This window comes from Homalodisca vitripennis, chromosome 3, assembly GCF_021130785.1.
Source record: "Homalodisca vitripennis isolate AUS2020 chromosome 3, UT_GWSS_2.1, whole genome shotgun sequence".
Taxonomy (NCBI): Eukaryota; Metazoa; Arthropoda; class Insecta; order Hemiptera; family Cicadellidae; genus Homalodisca; species Homalodisca vitripennis.
Window position 1 is genome coordinate 189591888 of NC_060209.1, and position 21151 is coordinate 189613038.

The 21151-nt window shown below is 35.1% G+C and overlaps 2 protein-coding genes across 5 annotated transcripts in view; both read left to right on the forward strand.

The window, feature by feature from the left end:
* LOC124357892 (translation factor GUF1 homolog, mitochondrial-like) overlaps window positions 1-705 on the forward strand; it is a 31747-nt gene extending 31042 nt beyond the window's left edge. For all 4 annotated transcript variants that reach the window (XM_046809995.1, XM_046809994.1, XM_046809993.1 and 1 more), the window contains exon 13: window positions 369-705. In XM_046809995.1, the coding sequence (XP_046665951.1) occupies window positions 369-494 (126 nt within the window). In that variant the 3' untranslated portion in view covers window positions 495-705. The remainder of the gene's footprint in view (window positions 1-368) is intronic.
* A 1446-nt stretch (window positions 706-2151) lies between these two features.
* On the forward strand, window positions 2152-20591 carry LOC124357893 (translation factor GUF1 homolog, mitochondrial-like). Its single transcript, XM_046809998.1, has 12 exons — window positions 2152-2415; window positions 6701-6916; window positions 7852-7989; window positions 8338-8548; window positions 8789-9057; window positions 11132-11371; window positions 12279-12406; window positions 12490-12627; window positions 13600-13814; window positions 16700-16828; window positions 19277-19360; window positions 20347-20591. The coding sequence occupies exons 1-12, from the start codon at window positions 2324-2326 to the stop codon at window positions 20470-20472; spliced, it is 1986 nt and encodes a 661-aa protein (XP_046665954.1). The 5' UTR covers window positions 2152-2323; the 3' UTR covers window positions 20473-20591.
* Window positions 20592-21151: the final 560 nt, after the last annotated feature.

The window sequence follows — 21151 nt, forward strand, 5'->3', positions numbered from 1 at the left end:
TCTCGCAAAATACTGTGGGTTTGTTTGTAGTAATGGCATTACTGAGTGAATCACAGATTGAGTGAAGTTTAGTAAATAGTGAATCAGGAAATAAAATCTTGAGTGGGGAGAGTGTAACGTACTCTGGCACTGTGTAGTGTATAGGGGTCTTACGTAGTACAGTGTTCTCAGTACTCATCTTACGTCGTTGTACCCTGGACCGATGTCATGTCCTCTTTTGAAAGCCATTGAGAGATTACTTTCTATTTCATTAGTTTTAGGTTTACCAAAAGATGGCTATTATTTATCACAGTAAACTTTAAATCGATTTTCAACTTATGAATACTTTAGTTGTTGATAAATTTCTCATACACTTGTTTTCTGTACAGTACGGAGGAGATGTAACAAGAAGGCAGAAATTATTGAAGCAGCAAGCTGACGGCAAGAAGAAGATGAAGAAAGTAGCCAATATCAACCTGCCACGTGAGACATTCATTGATGTTCTCAAACGGTAACATCTCGTGCAGCAACTGAGTGTGCAAATGTCACGCTTTGTATAAGTCAATCATTCACCATTTCATGTTGAGATGAAGAAAGTTGAATGAAAGCTTTATTTTACTAGTGAATTGACATTTGTTAAAAAGTTCTTCTGTAAATAATATTCTAGAAACTGTTAAGATAGCAAAAGTTGTACCAAAGTTAATTACAGAGACTTTCACACAACCATAACTGAGTTCTTAATTCCCTTGTTTCCCTTTTTGTTGTGTTTATACGTCTGGTAACAGAAAGCTGGCAACGAATTAGTCATTTCTTAGTTTTACTCAGAAAATTTAGAGATGAATGACGGTATCCTTGGAAAATAGCTCTGAGGATTCAATTGTACATAACTATTACAGTGCTATTCAAGATTCCAGTTAAAATACGTTCAGTACACCTTATACATGTAATGAAACATCCACCATCAAATCAGGTTAAAACCACCAAAAATAACAGGTATGCTGTATCATAATAGTAAGCCCAAGTGCAAAATAACGTTCATTTAGCTCTGTGCACACTTTCAACCTTGTTTCCTTGTGTAGCAACGCCAACTCCTATGGGACCCATCTTGCACATGTTTTGCGCTATTCTCCACTGTCACTGTCACATGGCGTTTGGCACGAATAATGTCATCAATTCGACTTTCAAGTGAGGGAGTTGAAACTAACTGGTTGGACAGAACTGTGTTGGTCAGTCGTAAACAGTTTTGAATTGCTCTAACCACATGTTCGATTAATACAATCTTTGCCATAAACTTTAGACATTTTTGCCTTCAGCAAGTAAAAAAGGATAACAGGACATTTTCAACTAATGTGGAATTTTCAAGCAACCTCACCATCTTGAAATGTATTTTTGAGATTAAACACAAAACAATGTTGATACATCAGCTGATCAGGGTTTATCCCAGTGATGCCAACTTAAACCCATAAAAGTACCAAACTTGCTCTACCAGCACTGTTTTTCCCTAGATCAATTTGTCTCTAATTATTGAATAAACCTCGTATTTGTCTTAATTTATTGTAATTCTTATTAATAATACAACAATATTATAGTCAGCAAACAAAACAACTCGTTATTCATTTTAGTTAGTAAATCGTTAAGATAAGAAACAAGTTAGGTCCTAAAACAGAACCTTGTGACACTCCATAGTGTGTATTAAACCATTTAAAATAGTGACAGTTGTTATTACCGAGAACTATAGTACTATAGTGTTATTACTATACTATAGTAGTATAGTATAGAAATAGATTTCATCTCTCAAGAAAGTTTCTACTACTTAGTGAAATTATCAGTAGTGTTCTTTAAAGTATCTAATAAATATTAGGTAGAACTTAAATAACCATCAAATATGTGTAGAAATTACCATCAAGGTCAGGTAGTTAATTCATTTTTATATTATGTGTGGAAGTTATATGAATTAAAAGAAATTTCCTATCATTTATTTTTTTACTATCTCCGTTTCTTGCTCAGTTTATTTTATATATGTCACTGCCGTTTTAAAAATACTGATACAAAAATTGTAAAAATGTTTAAAATACGCATCCTCCATTGAATGACAAACCATACTGCCCCTTTTGACACCATTATAAAATATCCATTCAAACTGTAATTAGTTTGATATCTTATCTGAAACTCATCTACAATCAGTCTTCACCCACTACAACCAGTGCCACAAGATGTATAATGTGGCATCATATACTGTAGCAAATGGTTTGCAACAATATAAGTACTCTGTTTCCCTGTTATTACTAAATTCTCAGTGATGGAAATAAAATAAAAATTCCATACATGTTGTAAGAGAAATTAAATGTGTAAGAAAACAACTACATATAAACCTGTTAGTTCAACTTCAAGTCCAGCCTTCCACAAGAGTTGTCTACTTTTGGTATTGATTTTGAGGTATGTTGAAAATTATTACATTGTTTATATAATAAAACTAGTTATGAAATTATTATTTATTGATAGTCAATAATTCATAATTGTCCATTTTTATGAATAAACTCAACCAAATAGTTATATTTGACAATACTTTAAACCTATTATCTTCTTATTTCAGATTGTAAATAGCAAACTGTATTTTTTTCAAAAATAGAATTTCTATTTTTAATAGAATTGGTACCCATCCGAAGGTATCTTCGCCTTGATGTGGCGGGTGGGCTTGCGTGCTCCAACGACCTCAAGAGCTATACCGGCGGTAGCGTAGCAATTAATAATGAAGTAATTAATAATAGATTGTGCAATATTAGGTTAAGGGGAAAATTTAGTAACATATCTCTAGTCAGCTTTTACGCGCCAACTGAAGAAGCAGAAGAGGAAGAAAAAGATAACTTCTATGGTCTTCTGGACGAACTGGTGGGTAGGTTACCAAGTTTTGATATGAAGATTATTTTAGGGGACGCAAATGCCAAAGTAGGAAGAGAAGAAGTCTGGAGACCTGCTATTGGAAAAGAGAGCCTGCACCAAGAATCAAACGACATTGGAACCAGACTGGCAAGTTTTACAATTGCAAATGAATATAAAATAGTTAGCACGATGTTCCCAAGAAAAGATATACACAAATATACATGGACATCACCTGGTGGAACAACAAAAAACCAAATTGACCACGTGATCACAGACCAAAGGCACAAAAGTAGTATAACTGATGTTCGAAGCATCAGGGGAGCGGAATGTGGAACTGACCACTCATTAGTTTTAGTCAAAGTGTGTCAGCGAATAGCAATCCAGAGAAGAAAGGAAGTAAGGCAAGAAAGAAGAATAGAAGTGGGTAGACTTGAGCTTAAGAATATTGCTGATGAATTCAAACTGAAACTGGAGAATAGATTTAAGGCCCTGGAAGACATGGAGAACAATGAAACGGTAGGTGCCAAATGGTCTAATTTTAAGGAAGTAGTTCTGAACACAGCAGAAGAGGTATGTGGTAGTAGGAAGAAGAGAAACAAAAAAACCATGGTTTGATCAGGAATGCGAGCAAGCTCTGAAGGACCGAGTTAAAAGGAAAATAACGGGGATGAATAGTAACAGGGTAGAGGATAGAGAAAGCTATAATGAAGCAAATAGGGAGGCAAACAAGTTGCTGAGGCGGAAAAAAAGACTGTATCTGCATAGATTGCTTGACAAGGCTGAGGAAGATAATACAGCAAATAACGCAAAGGACTTCTACAGGAAAATAAGATTCTTCAAAAGAGGTTTTACCCCATACCCATATGGGGTAAAAAACAGAAATGGAGAGTTGGTGACAGAAAGTACAAAAGTTATAGAAAGATGGAGAGAGTACTTTTGCGAGCTACTAAATGTAGAGGACCAAACTAGGGACGAAGAGCAAGTTGGTGAATACTATCATGTTCAACCAAATATAGAACCACCAACCATAGAAGAAGTAAAGGATGCAGTCAAAGCGCTAAAGACCAACAAAGCTCCTGGGAAGGATGAAATAACAGCAGAATTCTTGAAGAAAGGAGGAGAAATAATAGTGGAAAATCTATGGAAACTAATACTTCGTATTTGGGAGAAAGAAGAAATGCCAGCTGAATGGCAAGAAGCAATAATAATACCTATACACAAGAAGGGTGAAAAAGAAGAGTGTGGTAACTACAGAGGCATCTCACTACTCAGCATCCCATATAAAGTTTTATCCAAAATTGTTTTAAACCAACTTGAACATTATACAAATGAAATAATCAGGGAAGAACAGGCAGGGTTCATAAAGGGCAGATCAACCACAAATCAGATTTTCATTTTCAAAGAAATATTAGCTAAATACTGGGAATATAATAAAGAATTTTTTGCCATATTTATTGACTTTCAAAAAGCATACGATAGCATAATCAGAAAGGAGTTGTGGACACAACTAGATAAATTTGGCATCCCGAGAAAATTAATAAACTTAGTTAAGATGAGTGTCACAGAGCCAAGAGGCTCAGTAAGAATTAATGGTCGGGACTGTGTACCTTTTGGGATAAACTCAGGAGTCAGGCAAGGAGATGGTCTTTCTCCAATCTTATTTAATATTGCCATGGAAGAAGCACTTCAGAGTGTAGCAGAGAGGGATTTAGGGGTGGAAGTTGGAGCTAAACTAAACATCCTGGCTTTTGCAGATGATGTTGTCATATTTGCAGAAAATGTAGATGATTTGAGGTCACTAACTGGACTATTTATGAGTGAGGCAGAGAAAGTGGGGTTGAAGACGAATGATGCAAAAACTAAATATATGCACTTTAGAAGGAATCAAAATCAAAGAGGAGGACCCCTACAAATTGATGGGCATGTTTTCGAACAAGTGGAGAACTTTAAGTACCTTGGGGTCACAATATCAAATAAAAACACAGATGAACCAGAGATACAAAATAGGATCAACTCAGCAAATAGATGTGCATATGCATGCAATAGGATACTTTCAACCAAATCTCTCTCTCACAAAACTAAAACTAGAATATACAAAACAATTATATGTCCAGTGCTTTTGTACGGATCCGAAACGTGGAGGCTAAATAAGAAGGATGAGAAAAAGCTTCTAGTTTTCGAGAATAGAATTTTACGTAAAATTTATGGGCCATCATATGAACAAGGGGTATGGAGAAGAAAACATAATAGAGAAATCAGGGAGCTCTACAATAGTACGGATGTAATAGGAGAAATAAAGTGCAGAAGACTCCGTTGGGCAGGCCATGTTTTGAGAAGAGAAGAGAAATGCAAACTGAGGAGGGTAATGTACGGTAACCCAGAAGGAAGACGACCCCGTGGGAGACCGAAAGTGAGATGGTGGAACCAGGTGAAGGCTGATATGGAGAAGGTGGGCGCTTCAGAGGAAGATGCGGAGGACCGTTCAAGATGGAGGAGCTTTGTTGGTGCGGCTAAATATCACCTCCGATATAAATGGCCCTGGGAGTAAGAGTAAGGGAGTAAGTAAGTAATAGAATTGGAATTAGTAAAGTATGGTATACTTCAATGATCCAGTTTGGAACCATCACTTTTCTCGTTTTAATAAGTAGCATGACTTTTCATTACCTTTTATTTTTATTTACGCAGATAGTACACACATTTCCCCATTAATCTACAAAACTCTATATATTTAATTCAGTATTTATTTATGTAATGCAGTAAGAGAGTTAAAAGAGCAGAACAAAAAATTTCATTCACTGAAACATTATATAAACTCAAATTGTCTTGATGTCTAAGTCTTGACGTCTCTGATGTCAAAACGATGTAAAGAGTTAATTTAGAGCTTTGTCGCCGATTTCTTTTTGCATCTCTTCAGATGAACATGACTCCAGATTACAGGAGTCAAGTCTGTATGAGATTCCAGACGTTGTACTAAGAGGAAGATGAAAAGGAGCTAAACTCAACATTCACATTAAAACAATCCTTCCCACCATAACTTTGTCAACTGACTTTGATCTTTTATCACTTTACTATTAACAGTTGAACAAGAGTTAAACGAGTTTGAAAGTTGTTAGAATATGAAATGAAAAATATAATAAAGGTTCAGGCCTGACTGTGCCAACAAATGATTATTAACTATAAATTGAACAAATATAATTCCCTTTAAGTGAAACAAAAAATATCAATACACATAATGGCATCCAAATTTTAAGAATACAAACACATGGAAAAATATTGGAAAATCATATAACATTATTAAGTTTAGCACCAAAATCCTTGTACATAAGAACCTACTGTAATATTTATTAAATTTAAAATGAAAATAAATATTTAAAAGAAGACAAAATAGAATATAGGTCAAAAATTGGGATGTGCTAAAAGAATTGAAGGTTTACTGTTACACTTAAATTAATTTTATATGAATGTTAAATAATAACGTTCTCTGATTTGCAAATATTTTTCATCATGTAAATGTATTTACTAGGACAATGTTTACTTTTATTTTTGAAAGGAAATCAGTAATTTTTTATTCTAAAAAATTAATTTTGTTTTTTTCTAATTTTGGTCCAAAATCGTATAATATAATTTACGTACATCAATAAAATGTGATAAAGTAAATTAACAACATACAACTGTTGAAATTTGTTTACACATTATTTTGTATTATTTATTCACAAATTGAATTTTTTAATTATGTCCGCCCATTTTTTAAATATGATTAGACATTCAACATATAGTTTTAGTATAGATAAACAGAAAACTCTTAAAAAGAATCTCTCTCTAATCCTTCTTGCATCCTTAGTCCATACCCCACACGATGCCAAGAGATGGAGAACACAGGAGTGGGTGGTCGAATGGTAGTGGACAACAAGGATCCAGAGAAGGTGCCACTAAAGAACATCCGCAACTTCAGTATCATCGCCCACGTTGACCACGGCAAGAGTACACTCGCAGACAGGCTCCTGGAGATCACAGGGACCCTCACATCGGACCCCTCCAACAAGCAGGTCCTTGACAGGTACTGAGTATCCTTTCTCATTGACTTCAGAGCTCTCCAACAAGCAGGTCCTCGACAGGTACTGAGTATCCTTTCTCATTGACTTCCGACCTCGCTAACAAGCAGGTCCTTGACAGGTACTGGGTATCCTTTCTCATTGACTTCAGAGCTCTCCAACAAGCAGTTCCTCGACAGGTACTGGGTATCCTTACTCATTGACTTCAGAGCTCTCTAACAAGCAGGTCCTCGACAGGTACTGAGTATCCTTTCTCATTGACTTCCGACCTCGCTAACAAGCAGGTCCTCGACAGGTACTGGCTATCCTTTCTCATTGACTTCAGAGCTCTCTAACAAGCAGGTCCTCGACAGGTACTGGGTATCTATTCTCATTGAGATTGTCCTCAACAGAAACTGGGGTATTCACGTTTACACAAGACTTGATATACGATTTGAAAAGAAAAATAACTTACTTTCACTATTCACAGTTTCTTCACTTATTGGATAAAGGTAAGCCTCGTCTTCTTTTAAATCAATCTCACCACTACTGGTCCTTTGACATTTCCATCTATTATTCCTTCATAATAATCACGATATAGATTTTATTGTAGAACAGTTTTTGTCTACAAAATTATTCAAATGTTCTAAAATGTTTAACTAATTTTATATGAAATTTAATTTCTTATATTAGTTACATTACTTTATGTTATACATGTACTAGATAAAAAGAACTGTTTCATGTAATAATAGTAACATTAGCATTCAATTTTTAAATTGAAATGCTAGTAGCAATTCTTTGTACTTACTGCACTGCTGCAGCATCATAATTTATATTCTACCTTGTACAACAATTAATCATTATTTATATTAATAAGTTCCTGAAAGAGTACAGATTAACTTAATTAAATACTCCTTTAAGTCATGTTAACCTTAATAAATTTGCCTTTTTTTGCTTACAGGCTGCAGGTAGAGAGAGAAAGAGGTATTACTGTGAAGGCCCAGACAGCCTCACTGTTCTACCATTACAAGGGAGAAGAGTATCTGCTCAACCTCATTGACACGCCTGGTCACGTCGACTTCTCCAATGAGGTTTCCAGGTAACACTGGAGTTTTCTTTTCGATCTAGTGGCACACAGTTTTAATTAGTAGACAAGTCAAACTTAAGTAAATGAGTCAGAAGTCATAGATTTGTACTTTATGTAGAGTTCAACTTTTATGGTAGAGATCCTGAACGAGGAAAGTGTTGTAGTTATTAGAAGATGAATGTTTGTAAACAGGTTATAGCTACTAATTTTTTTCTCTTTTACAAACTGTTTTTATTATTTAACACAATAGACACTTCTTTTTTGACATGTAATAATTGATCTTCAATATATTCAGGTTAGATCGTGATTTGCTCTTCCAAACGGTGAATTTTTCAAATAACGTGAGTGGATGTTGTTGAGGTCCCTGGCGGCATGTCAAGGCGTGTTGCTTCTGGTGGATGCCAACCAAGGGGTGGAGGCTCAAACCATGGCCAACTTCTACCTGGCATTCTACCAAGATCTAGTCATCATTCCGGTCCTCAACAAGATAGATGTGAAAAATGTTGATGTGGAGTCCGCCTCGGAGCAGTTGGCTAAGCTGTTCTCCTTCAGTCCTTCAGAGATCTTGAAGGTATTAGTCATGTCCAAAAAGTACAAGCATTATTAAAAAAACTTTTAAGCCAATTTGATTTCACATGAAATAGTATTCTTTAAACCGATTTCTTTATTTTATTTCTTCAGAGAGTTCATTTAGAAACCTTATACCGGCTTTAGAAAGAAGTTGCTCCTATATTTTCAATCTACTTCACAACCCAGTTAATCTTTTCCTATTCTGAATTCTCAAGCTTACTCTGAACATGTGTTGTGCCAGATCTCTGCAAAGGAAGGCACCGGTGTGGAGGCAGTACTGCAGGCTGTGATAGATCGAGTGCCAGCGCCAGAAGGGGACGAAACAGCACCCCTCAGAGCCCTTATCTTTGACAGCTGGTATGACCGATACCGTGGCCCTGTAGCTCTAGTGTACGTGAGGGACGGCCGGCTGGGAACGGGCGACCTTATCACCTCTGCCCACAGCAACCGCACTTACACAGTCAAAAGTCTAGGGATATTGCGACCACATGAGCAGCCCACCAGGCAGTTGTGAGTGTTCACCTACAGCTACCGCTTTTATCAGTCTGTTAAAATAACTAAAACTCGATACATTTATATAGAAGACTAGCCTAAGTTATTTACCTGTTTTACAAAGTTAGTGAAATACTGAAGTAAATGTTCAATTATCTAGTGTTTTGTGATTAGAAAATGGTTCACAGTAAATGCATGAAAAATCGATACACTGCAATCAACTGGTACAAGTTGACGTAAACACTTGTAGAGACATAGAACACTATATTTCCATTATTACGTATTAAGGGCCCCATACACCTGCGAGTCTGGCTCGCGAGCCTGGCTCGACTCGCCTAGAAATGGACCAAATCCGTCAGTGTATGGACAATAAAGAGCCGAGCTGAGTCAAATTCAGGCGAGCCGAGCCGGATCCGCCACTGCTTGCTGTGCGGCTCGGCTCGGGTATCAGTTCGCCAGTGTATGGCGCATTACGGATCGGACTCGTGCCCCCACCACCGAAAAATCTGTTTATTCCGTTTTCACTACTGCAGGCCAAACGTTACGCACCACTCGGTCCGCCAAGGGTAAGGTGTTTTGTTTGTTTTGAGTTAACATGGCTGACTCCAAGATATTTATGAGCCCTGATTTTTTAACAACATTTATTGAAGAGTATAGAAATTTGCTGTGTTTGTGGAAGGTACGAAGTGCGGAGTATTCCAACAAGTTTAAACGGGATACTGCCTGGGAACATCTCCTCCAAATTACGAAAGAAAAAATTCTGAATGCAGACACTAACTTTGTAAAAAGGAAAGTTGATAACCTTAGGGCAGCATTCAGGAAGGAAATGAGGAAGGTTCGTGACAGCACGAGAAGCGGAGCTTCCGCAGATGATACGCACACCCCAACTCTGTGGTACTTCAAGCTCATGAAGTTCACCGCAGAGCAGGAGCAGCCTCGAAAGACCAAGAGCAATTTGGACGAGGACGAAGACGGAAAACGGTAGCCAGAAAACGGAGAGTAGCAGTGAGGCGTTCTTCTGGTGATATAGCGTTTCGCAGTATAGTGTATTTTTTTTTGTTATAAGCGGTTTAACCTTGTCCAATAACACGTTAAAACTTTCAGCTGACATCCTTAAATAGTTCTTATAGTATTGGCGACTATCATTCCTAATAAAATTCAATAAATTCATGTGACTAAATCTCTTTCTATTTAGTAACCAATTCTTTGACCACATTACCCTTTTCTTCCGTTTCTTCTTAAATACACCTAGCTCATCTAACACTATGACCGCAGCTGCAACCTTCTTCGAAAAAACTCATGTTTGCAACTGGGCGAACAAGATACGTACAGTAGATGTATGGGACCCTTTAGAGATTCATAAATAAAACATCATCAGAATCAATAAAAACATTTTTTTGTCTTCTTAGACAGTTTATGAGTAATGTCTTGTTTTTTTGTAATTTAATCTAAAAAGAAATATGTAGCCATCTTTTTAATACTGAAAGGATGTATCAATTCGTATTTTTCATAAAATGTATCACAGTTTACACCAGTGTTATTTAGATGATAAGATCCGAATCACCTTAACTAATCAAATGTTATACAAATATATTTTATAAATATATTTTCTTCAAGGCCATTGTCATTTACTATTGGCCTCTAGTCAGTCGTAGGTGGTTGGTTAGCAAATACAGACCTATTGTGACCTGTATTCTGTAGTTCAGTTTTAATAATTAGTGTTGTGTTTTGTTTTTTATTAAGTTCATGTTTTATACTAAGCGAAGTTGACACACAACATGGTGGTTGTGATTCCTGACTTACATGTGTCACAACGCTCTGGTTGGGATTGTTTATTTTAACCTAGTTTGTAGTTATGTACTGATTTATTTCTGTCACGATGGCTAATGTCCCGAAAAATCCGGTTTCCTTCGCAATCCTTATCATAGCAACAGATTTGTATTAATTTCTCTTATTTTAGAAAATTTACCGTTCTTGCAACTGTGCTGGAAGGGATAATTCACACTCTAACCTTTTGTTGTGTCTGTTTAATGACAGTACCTGTTATCATCAAATACTCCAGTATTTTTTCACTGTTACATTTCTGTCACAGGTTGAAAGGTCAGGTGGGGTATTTGGTGTGCAACATGAAGTCAGTATCAGAGGCTCTGATCGGTGATACTCTCTATTTGCGAGGACAGCCGACCCAACCTCTCCCAGGGTTCAAGCCTGCCCGACCCATGGTGTACGCGGGAGTCTATCCTCTGGACCAGTCCCAGCACGATGCGCTGCGCGGTGCTCTCGAAAAACTTGCTCTCAACGATCCCTCGGTCACTGTCACATTGGAGTCCAGGTCTGTACAAACTCGCTACTTGTTCTCAACAAAGGTTCAACACTTATTGAGAACCTCAATTAATCTGGTCATAAATCAATCCAAAACCACCCAGATCAATTTTAGCAGAAGACATAAGCAGATTCCAAAAATACCTAATATTTTAGTTGAAAAAAAGGCAAAACTGCTTGGCCTAACAATTAATGCTGACCTCTCCTGGACAGATCACATACGCGATCTGACCAAAAAACTTTCATGTGGTAAAGCGAATGAAGTGGATAGGAGGTTTGGAGACGGCAAAGACAGCATACTATGCTGTAGTGGAGTCCCACCTCAGATATAGCTTAATTTCATGGGGAGGAACATCTGAAACCAATCTCAACAAAATCTTGATACTCCAGAAAAAAGCTGTAAGGGCACTCTATAGCCTCACCCTTAGGGAAAGCTGCAGAAAAGCTTTCAAATCCCTGCAGCTTCTTACTGTCATAGCACTATACATCCATGCAGTCGTCATCTACACCAGCCAGATGGACCTTCCTAGAAATGAAAATGCTCACTCATACCACACCAGACGAGCAACGGATTACATTCTCCCTGTACACCACACATCGCAATTCAGCAAAAAACCTTGTTACATTGGACACAGAATCATTAATGCACTACCACCAAATCTCAAGAACATGAAAGGGAACGAACTGAAAAGACATTTTCGAGACTGGCTGATGGAACGACCTGTATATTCATTGAAGGAGTTCTTCGATCTTCTATAAATACCACATCAATATTTGTAAAGCAAGAAATATTAATCTAAGTTTTTGTTATTATCTACTATTGACGTAATTGTATTTCTTAAAGAAACAACAAATAAAGAATATTGTCTATTGTCTATTGTCTATTGAAGAAAACTTTATGGATTTCTTTTTTGTAGCCCAGCTCTAGGCCAAGGATGGAGGGTGGGATTCCTGGGCCTGTTACACCTGGAGGTCTTTAACCAGAGACTAGAGCAGGAATATGGTGCCGAGGCCTTGATGACTGCTCCCAGTGTGCCTTACAGGGGTTAGTCCAAGTCGTGTAATCCATCATGTAGTAAATTTTCAGACTACACTACACAGTATATACTGATATCCTGTATGTTCCAGTGACAATAAAAGGGAAAAAGAACATCGCAAAGTATAAGACCTCAGAATTGATCATCTCGGATCCATCTAAGCTGCCAGACATCAATATCATCAACAACATCAGTGAGCCTATCGTCACAGGCAAGATCATCACACCTTGTGAGTTTACATACATGTTGCCAACACAAATTTTACATAAGGATATGAGATTGTAGCTCTTAGACGTAGGATGACGTCTCAGCTGTAAGTGAATTGATCATTAGAGTATGAATCATAAAGTAAACAGTATGAATTTGTAAAGAAACAGTGTTTTTTGTGAGAAATTCACAGTTAATTGTCTAATGTTTTAAAAGTTTATTCATATGAAACAAATCAATAAAAATTAATTTGTAACAATTATACTTAATCCTATTTTCCTTTTTGTTTAAAATCCCTGATGTCTTCATTGCCTCACATTGAACAGGTCAATAAAAATTATGTGTAACAATTATAATATCTTCTCTTCCTTTTTGGTTATAATCCCTGATGCCTCCAGTGTCTGACATTGAAGAGAGCAAAAAGAATTCATTTTTAACAACTATACCTAATCCTCCTTACCTTTTTTGGTCATAATCCCTGATTTCTTCAATGCCTTACACTGAACAGGTCAATAAAAATTATGTGTAACAATTATACTTTATCATCTCTTCCTTTTTGGTTACAATCCCTGATGCCTTCGTGCCTTACATTGAAGAGATCAATAAAAATTCATTTGTAACAATTATAATTCATCCTCTTTTCCTTTTTGGTTACAATTCCTGATGTCTCCAAGCCCCCCTCCCCGCATTTGAAATGTTTATATAACAGGATACAATTGAATTTCTTGATTAATATGTTTTTCTTACATATTAAAAAATGCAATTTCTAAAAACTAAAATCACTCAAGTTGCATAATTGTACATTTCAATTTTAAATGTATTCAACAGTAGTTTTTGACTAGCCAACAATTTTAAAATACCTTAAAAAGTTAGACAGAATGACACATTACTAAATTTTTATTCCTATGTTGTGCTATTAAAAAGTAATACTTTCATATAAACTAATGTATTTTCAACAATAAAAAATTAACAATTAACAATCTTTATGTGCTAGATAAGTACATGAACAGCATAATGATGTTGTGTGGGGAGCGACGAGGGTTGCTCAACAAGACAGAAAACCTCGACGAGTCTCGAGTGACGCTCACGTACCAACTTCCACTCAACGAGATCATCGTAGACTTCCATGACAAAGTCAAGAGTCTGTCATCAGGCTTCGCCAGCTTCGACTACGAGGACTGTGGCTACCAAGTGTCCAAATTGGTCAAGGTACGTGGTTGCTTGATTCTGGAGTGTCTTTTATTCATAACTACTTATCTTTAATATTTTTAATACAACATTTTTCAACATTAAAGAAATTTTTTGTATGCATCGAATCAGAAAAATAATACTTGGTATGGTTTTCAAATATTCAACTTCTTTCAAAATATCATTCATTTTAGATCATTTATGTTTTCAACAAGTTGACTACAGCAGACAGCATAGTGAAACCTACCAGACATTAATAAGTAAACACAGTTACTGCATTAAATACATTAATAAGTGTGCTGTTTAATAAGTAAATACAGTTGACTTTGTGCTGTAGTGATGGACTTCATGAGATCACTCTGTATAGAGCCACAATGGAAGGTGTTAAACTGCATATTAATTTTTATTGCATATTGATTTTAGAAGACTGTAATTTCTAAAAAAATATTCTTTGTTGTTCATGTATAATTTGTGGACAACCCTAGGTTAACTAGTTGAAAGGTAATTTATAAAAGTAACAAGCACTCATTTGACTAAACTAATTAATTAATTATTCAGAGTTGTTTTTTTTTTCAAGGCGAACAACAGCAACCGATCATGTATATCAACATAAAACAGATCTACACAAAATGTCAACTGTCATTAAATTAACAGCATTGATAATTAATTGATTTTTCATTTTATTGTCATTGAAAACTAATAAACTGACCAGCAATTTAATGCTCGCCAAAAACTTTATAAAATATTTTATTAAAAGTCATATAAAGAAATATTTATAAACGGTAAGTATATTGTTGTTTAGAATTAAAAATTTGAGTAGTAAAAAAATATTTTTACTAACTTTCTATTACTTACCTTATACAATGCGGTCCACGGTGCTTGGTTTAAGTATGCATCATATTCCCCCACCAAACGGCGTAGTGTCATTTTATGAAATTAACATCATGTATAGAACAAAATCATATCTATTTTATTTTCATCCAAAACACTTGTTTGATGATTTTTGCATTTCATATGATCAAAGTAAGATATAAGTGAATATGAAAGTTGGATTTTGATCATACTATACACAAGTGATACCTCTCGTACACATCAAGCACGAAGCCCACATTGTAATAACAATGATCAAAATACAACAACAAAATAGTCTTGTGGTTTTGACATACACTTAATAGTAAATACAGTTTGCATTAATCAATTGTCACCAACAAAATTATTATTTATAAAGATATTTCCTTTTTTATATTAGTTCCGAAAATTATTGTAAAGTATTAACTCCTTAAATTGGAAGTAATTATTGAATATGATCATTATTCTACTGTATAACAAGTCAAAATAAAATTTACTTTATTTCTAAGTTACTATATAGAATGATTTAACCCTTTCCGCTCAGAGCGGTAATGTTAGAATGTCCACAGAGATCGGATGGGCAGCAGTGTTGGCCACCGCCATTTCCTCTAGTACGCGCATATATTTTTAGAGTTGCCGTCCTCAGAGATCGGATGGTCAGCTGTGCTGTCCGTTGAATAATCCTACTAGCGCTCGGATGGACAGCAGCGTTGACCACAAGTTATAAACTTTTTTTTTATTCGGACGTATTTTTTTATAATACAACGCATTAAGATCAATCAGCTGTTTCATTACAAAGCTTGGAAATTGATCATCTGGTCAATATTGCATTCTAGGCTTTCGTTTTAGCGCGCTTTTAACCACATTGTCACTAGTGAGTTAATCTACACGCATTATTAGAACGGATTGTTTATTATTCTTAGTATTGTGCAATTTTATTAAATATTAGTGTAAATGAAGTTTTGTAGATATCAGTGTAAATATAACTGTAAATAAAAGTGTAAATATATCAGTATTAATACCTGGTTTTACTGGTATTATTATTAATTACTGGTATTAGAGCTTGTTGGCGATGTAAGGAACACAAATAAAAAAGGAAGACCATCCCAATTGCAAGACATTTCCTGACTAAATGGGAAACTTCATCTACCATATCCTCTTGAAGGCAGAAAAGTGAAGAATTTCGTCGTGTGTAGCAGCAGAGCCCAAGGCGGCACCAGGAAAAGAGTGACGTTTTATTGCAAAACTTGTGAAAATGAGCCCGGTCTTCACATCGGTGTTTGTTTTGAAAAGTACCATTCATCTCAGATATTTCAACAACAAGATGACAACTAGCCTGCAGTTAAATTTGCATTCGGAACAATAATAAGCAGTTAAATTTTATTTTTTATCATGTTATAATTATTTACTGTCACATTATTAATACTCATTGTAACTCATGTTAGTTTATAGAAATATAACATTTCCATTGTAATACTTTTCGACTACATTATTATTTACCTTTGGACCTTTAAATCCATTTAACTTTTTAAAAGGCACAGTATCAATGACGCGGCGAAAATAAATCCGAGCTGGTGAGGACGCAACAATGACGTGGCTGCTGTGTGCACGCAGGCGCCATAGTGGACAGCACCGCTGCCCATCCGATCTGAGTGGACAGTACGCGCTAAAATAATACGAGCCTACGAGAAGGCATATTTGGTCAGCACTGCTGCCCATCCGAGCGGAAAGGGTTAATGCATTTTTAGTAGGTTATATCTTATTAGAAAATGAGAGAGACTAATTTTACCTTTCTGAGACCACAAATAACAATCTTATAAATATTAAAAAAAAACACTGAAGCACACTTAAAACCAGGCTTTAAATTATACAACACATGTTCATATGGATAACCCTAAGCACTGTTGTAAGCAATTTGCTTGGGAGCGAAGGGGTCAATTAAAAATTTCATAGCTAGATTATTTTAAGAATTAATTCCCAACACAATATTAATATTAAATCTACTTTACAAAAACCCACTTCAATGAGATTTACAGAGATGTGATTTAATATTGCAGTTGGACATCCTGCTGAATGGAGAAGTGGTGGATGCTCTGTGCTCAATAGTCCACGAGTCCAAGGCCTATTCCGCCGGCAAACACATGTGCACCAAGCTGTCTCAACTCATCCCCCGTCAGATGGTTATGGTCAGTAGACTGTTTATCACTTGTGTTTTATTTATGTCATATTATATTAGTGGTAGTTTTATACAAAATACTATGGCAATGCACCAGATTTTGGTTACTTTTGTATCATTCCACACAAATGTCATGTGCAATTGATATATTAAATACTTTTCTACTGGGGGTAATTTCGATGAATGTTCCTGATAGGAACAGACGCTTCAATTGATTATGTGTTTAACTTGTATGTATCTGAACCCAGCAGGGATCACTTCTGGCTGGTTTATACCTTCCAGTTGAACCTACCAATTGGCACAGCAAAAACCAATGTGTCACTTAAATCTCGGCAACCTTGTGGATGTCCAGGAGCGGCCCATCACTAACCGCAAATGTCGAGATTCTGGGGTTCAAGAGCAATTCGTTAGGTCTAGTCTACTACGGGAGATGACTGTTGGAGTTGGTGGGGTTTGTTCCCTAACCTCAGAGGTTCTTGCTAACCTCAACAAGGGAGTGCCACCCCCTGCCTGCTTTGACTGCAGAGGTTGGTTCAGAGCTGACCTCCCCTTCTTCCGGGGAGACATGACTTTGAGATTAGTGCCCTAATTTTTCCTCATGAATCTCGATAGGAGACAGCCCCTACCCCTAACCTTACCCATCCTGAATATTCTGTCACTCCGGAAGCAGCGCTAAGGTTCTTATAGAACTAAGTGCAATTTATAACCTTCTTGTCCTAAAGAGAACAAAAAAAAAAACTTGTATGTATGTTTGTGAAAGGAACTAATCTGTGACCTTATTATACACTTTTTTTGCATTATGTGCAGCTATACGATACATAAATATATAAAAGACTATCCAAATTTTATAGAATAAACAATTTCTGCTAAGTTCACCGCAAGTGATTTTGAATATGCTTAATGATGTTGTGAATGTTCAGTATACAGTACAGATGTACAGTAAAATGTAAAGTGACATTATATTGATGGCTATCATACTCTAAAGAGCTATTTCCTTGTATCGTACAGATGTGCCAATGGCTGCAATACGTTTGTGGTTCAGATTTGGAACATAGGGTGAATCCTCCAAAACAAAGCCATCATAGTGCTTAATGTCAGGGAGTTTGTCAAAATAAATATAGAGAAATGGAGTTATTAACAGCCTGAACAAGTTGTACACCTTAGAAGCACTCTACAGATACATAGATTAACACAGCCACATCATTATTCAGTAGGCTTCAACATTCACAATGCATCATTTGACTATCTTTAAAGAGAAGTTTCTCTACACAGAGGTAAGATCCTAAACTTTGTCTATATACAGATAATACCAATCTTCTTGTTAGCGGAAAAGCTAATAATGAGTTTGAAACATCTGCCTTTAATAATATGATATGCATCAGGGAATTTTTCTTAGATCAGATATAGAAATAATTGTTGAGAACACCAAATATCTTGGATTACACATTGATGATAAATTAAGATGGAATTATCAAATCGATCATGTGGCAAACAAAATCTTTTCAGGTTTATTTGCACTTAACCAGTTACCAAAAGTTTTTAAACTTCAGTCATTAAAATTAGTTTATTTTGTCCACATTCATTCATATTTATCTTTCAAATGAAGTATCTATGGGGAAACCTAAAAAACTAACATGATCAGACTTTTAATACTGCAGAAACATGCAATCCGCATCATGTTGAAATTGAATTGGCAAGATTCCGAAAAGGATAAATTTCAAGAACTAGGCGTAATAACTGTTTACAGTAGTTATATTTATCAATAGAATTTTCACTAATATTTCACAAGAAAAAAAAAGTAACTATTTAATACCGTCTCATAGGTTAAAGTTCTTTGAAAAAACCGAATTGGTGTAAAATGTTATAATGCCCTTCCAACTATTTTAAAAGATTTAAAAAAATATTACAGAATTCAAAAATAATCTTAAAAATACTTTTGAACTAAACCTTTATATTCAATTGGTGAATTTTTTCACCAAGACGTTACTTAAATCAGTAAAAATTTATAATGATAATTTTAATTTTACGATAAGGATTACATTCTTGTAATAGAATAGTTGTTCTATCAGTTGACGCCATACTTTGTACATTTATATACAAATTATGGAAAAATATTATTTTCATTTCATTTTCATTTCAAACCTGCTGCCGGAAGTAGATAAAGGTGAAGATGAACATAACATCAGATAATGTATGGCTTCTGGAAATACTATTTTACACAATAGAGGATACTACAACATTCATTGTGAACCTTTAAAGTAATTGGATATAATTTATTGCATGAGTATACGAGATATCCTCCTTCCTTGATTTCTATTTTTCTAAACTATGTTTGATTTTATTAATTATTTTGGTGCTTATTCTGCAATGTATATTCGTGAATAGTAATCTTATTCAATCGTTCCTTAAAGCCAGGTTAAAAATCTTACCTAGCGTTGTTATTCATTCCTGTTTTCAGGTTGCCATACAAGCTGCTGTGGGAGCTAAGATTGTTGCCAGAGAAACAATAAACCCTTTTAGGAAGGATGTTATTGCCAAATTGGTAAGTATATACAGGGTGTCCCATAACTCTCTGTACAAAGGTATACCACGTTATTGCTCAGGTCAAGACAAATATATTTCACCATATGAACATGAGTCTCTGATGCTTAGTTTTCCATCTGTCTGTCGGTATGTGTTTTTTATAAACAAATTAATATCTCAAAACTAATAAATTAAATTATGCCAAATTCGGCTCAAATGTTTATAATAACAAGGCCAGTTACTGAAAAAAATATAATAAAATTATCTTTAGTATTTTCAAAATGGCGGTCCTTAAAACTTTTAAGCTTTGAATATCTTAAAAACTAGCATTTTGCTCAATAATTGCAAGAATAACAATTTTTAGAAGTTTTTATCACAAATTTAATGAAACCAAAATTATTTAAATCGAATTATAAATAACTGATTTAGAGCAGATTTATGTGACAAGACATGGCCCACATTCAGGCTCTCAGCGGATAGCCAACAATACAGAAACTAAATAAACGGCAGCTCTAAATTCAAGCACTTTTCGGGTACAATTCCTTTTTTTGATTTTTTTAGTGACAGTCCATTGCCGCACGTTGAAGGTGTAAGTAAATGTTTTTGTATTAATCTTCTGACACGTGGTTTTGATCTCACTTTTTGTAGGATTTAGAACATCCAAGTTATATGTTACAAAATGTATAACACTATTTTTTTTAGGATTGAAATCTACCCTTTTCGTCAGGTGTCATAAAATTAATACAAAAACACTTACTTAAACCTTCAACCACTAATAAGAGGTATTCTACAAAGATTCTGTGTTAGATTCTGTACTTTTTGTGTACACAAACAATCTTCTAGGTTACCTGTATGAGAACTGTATGTACATTAAAGATTAAACACTTTGCTGAGAAGCAAACAGCATAAGCTCAGTATTTTGGAGTTCTAAAAGAAAACGTTAGATTACCTTATTTTGTGTAGTATTTTCTTCAATTTAGTTTATACTTTTATCCTCATTTACAGTATGGAGGAGATGTAAGCAGAAAGAAGAAGCTTCTGGCAAAACAAGCGGAAGGAAAGAAGAAGATGAAAGCCATCGCCAAAGTTAACATTCCAAGAGACACTTTTCTTAAAGTTTTAAAACAGTGATTTGCTTGTTATATTGTTTGTAATTTTAGTTCCTTCGAGGAGTAATCCAGGCAGATTTATGATCTTTTACAAAAAGTATTGTACATAAATTATAATAAACAAACATTTGAATTGTTAAATTATTTGTCACACATCAATCACATAAATAACAAAAACAATTAAATTATAATTATCATCTATATTTTCTGGTCTAACTCAAGCTCGCTGTAGTAAAAAACCATTCTTGAAAAAAAAAAAAAATTCGTCGTATTAACTAGTCTTTTAATGTGATTTCATTATTTGCTTTGAACTATTTGTGATATTGGTATGAACTATAAAACTATAGTTTAAGAATCATGGTGATGAAATGTGTTGTTAACAGTAAGATTAGTACCATGACAGTTCGATAAGTCCATGCTAAAAATGTACTTCTACATGATGAAGGATATGTAATTATTTGTCAACATATTCTCCTTTTAGGCTTACCGTATGAATACATACATATATATGTATATATATATATATATTTTCATATTTATATATATATATATATATATGAGTATTTTATGTGTGTGTGTGTGTGTGCGCGCGCGCGCGCGTGCGTGCGTGCGCGTATGTGTGGTTTACATTTTTCCTTGTAAACTTATATACTTTCGTATTAAATTTATAAAAATCATTATATACCTAATGAATTAAATAT

Bases quoted from the DNA above. Each gene is read 5' to 3' on its own strand.
- LOC124357893 (XM_046809998.1), top strand. From the start codon at position 2,324: ATGTGTAAGAAAACAACTACATATAAACCTGTTAGTTCAACTTCAAGT. The intron at 12,628-13,599 runs GTGAGTTTACAT...TTTATGTGCTAG, and splicing joins AGGCAAGATCATCACACCTT to ATAAGTACATGAACAGCATA. The intron at 16,829-19,276 runs GTCAGTAGACTG...TCCTGTTTTCAG, and splicing joins TCCCCCGTCAGATGGTTATG to GTTGCCATACAAGCTGCTGT.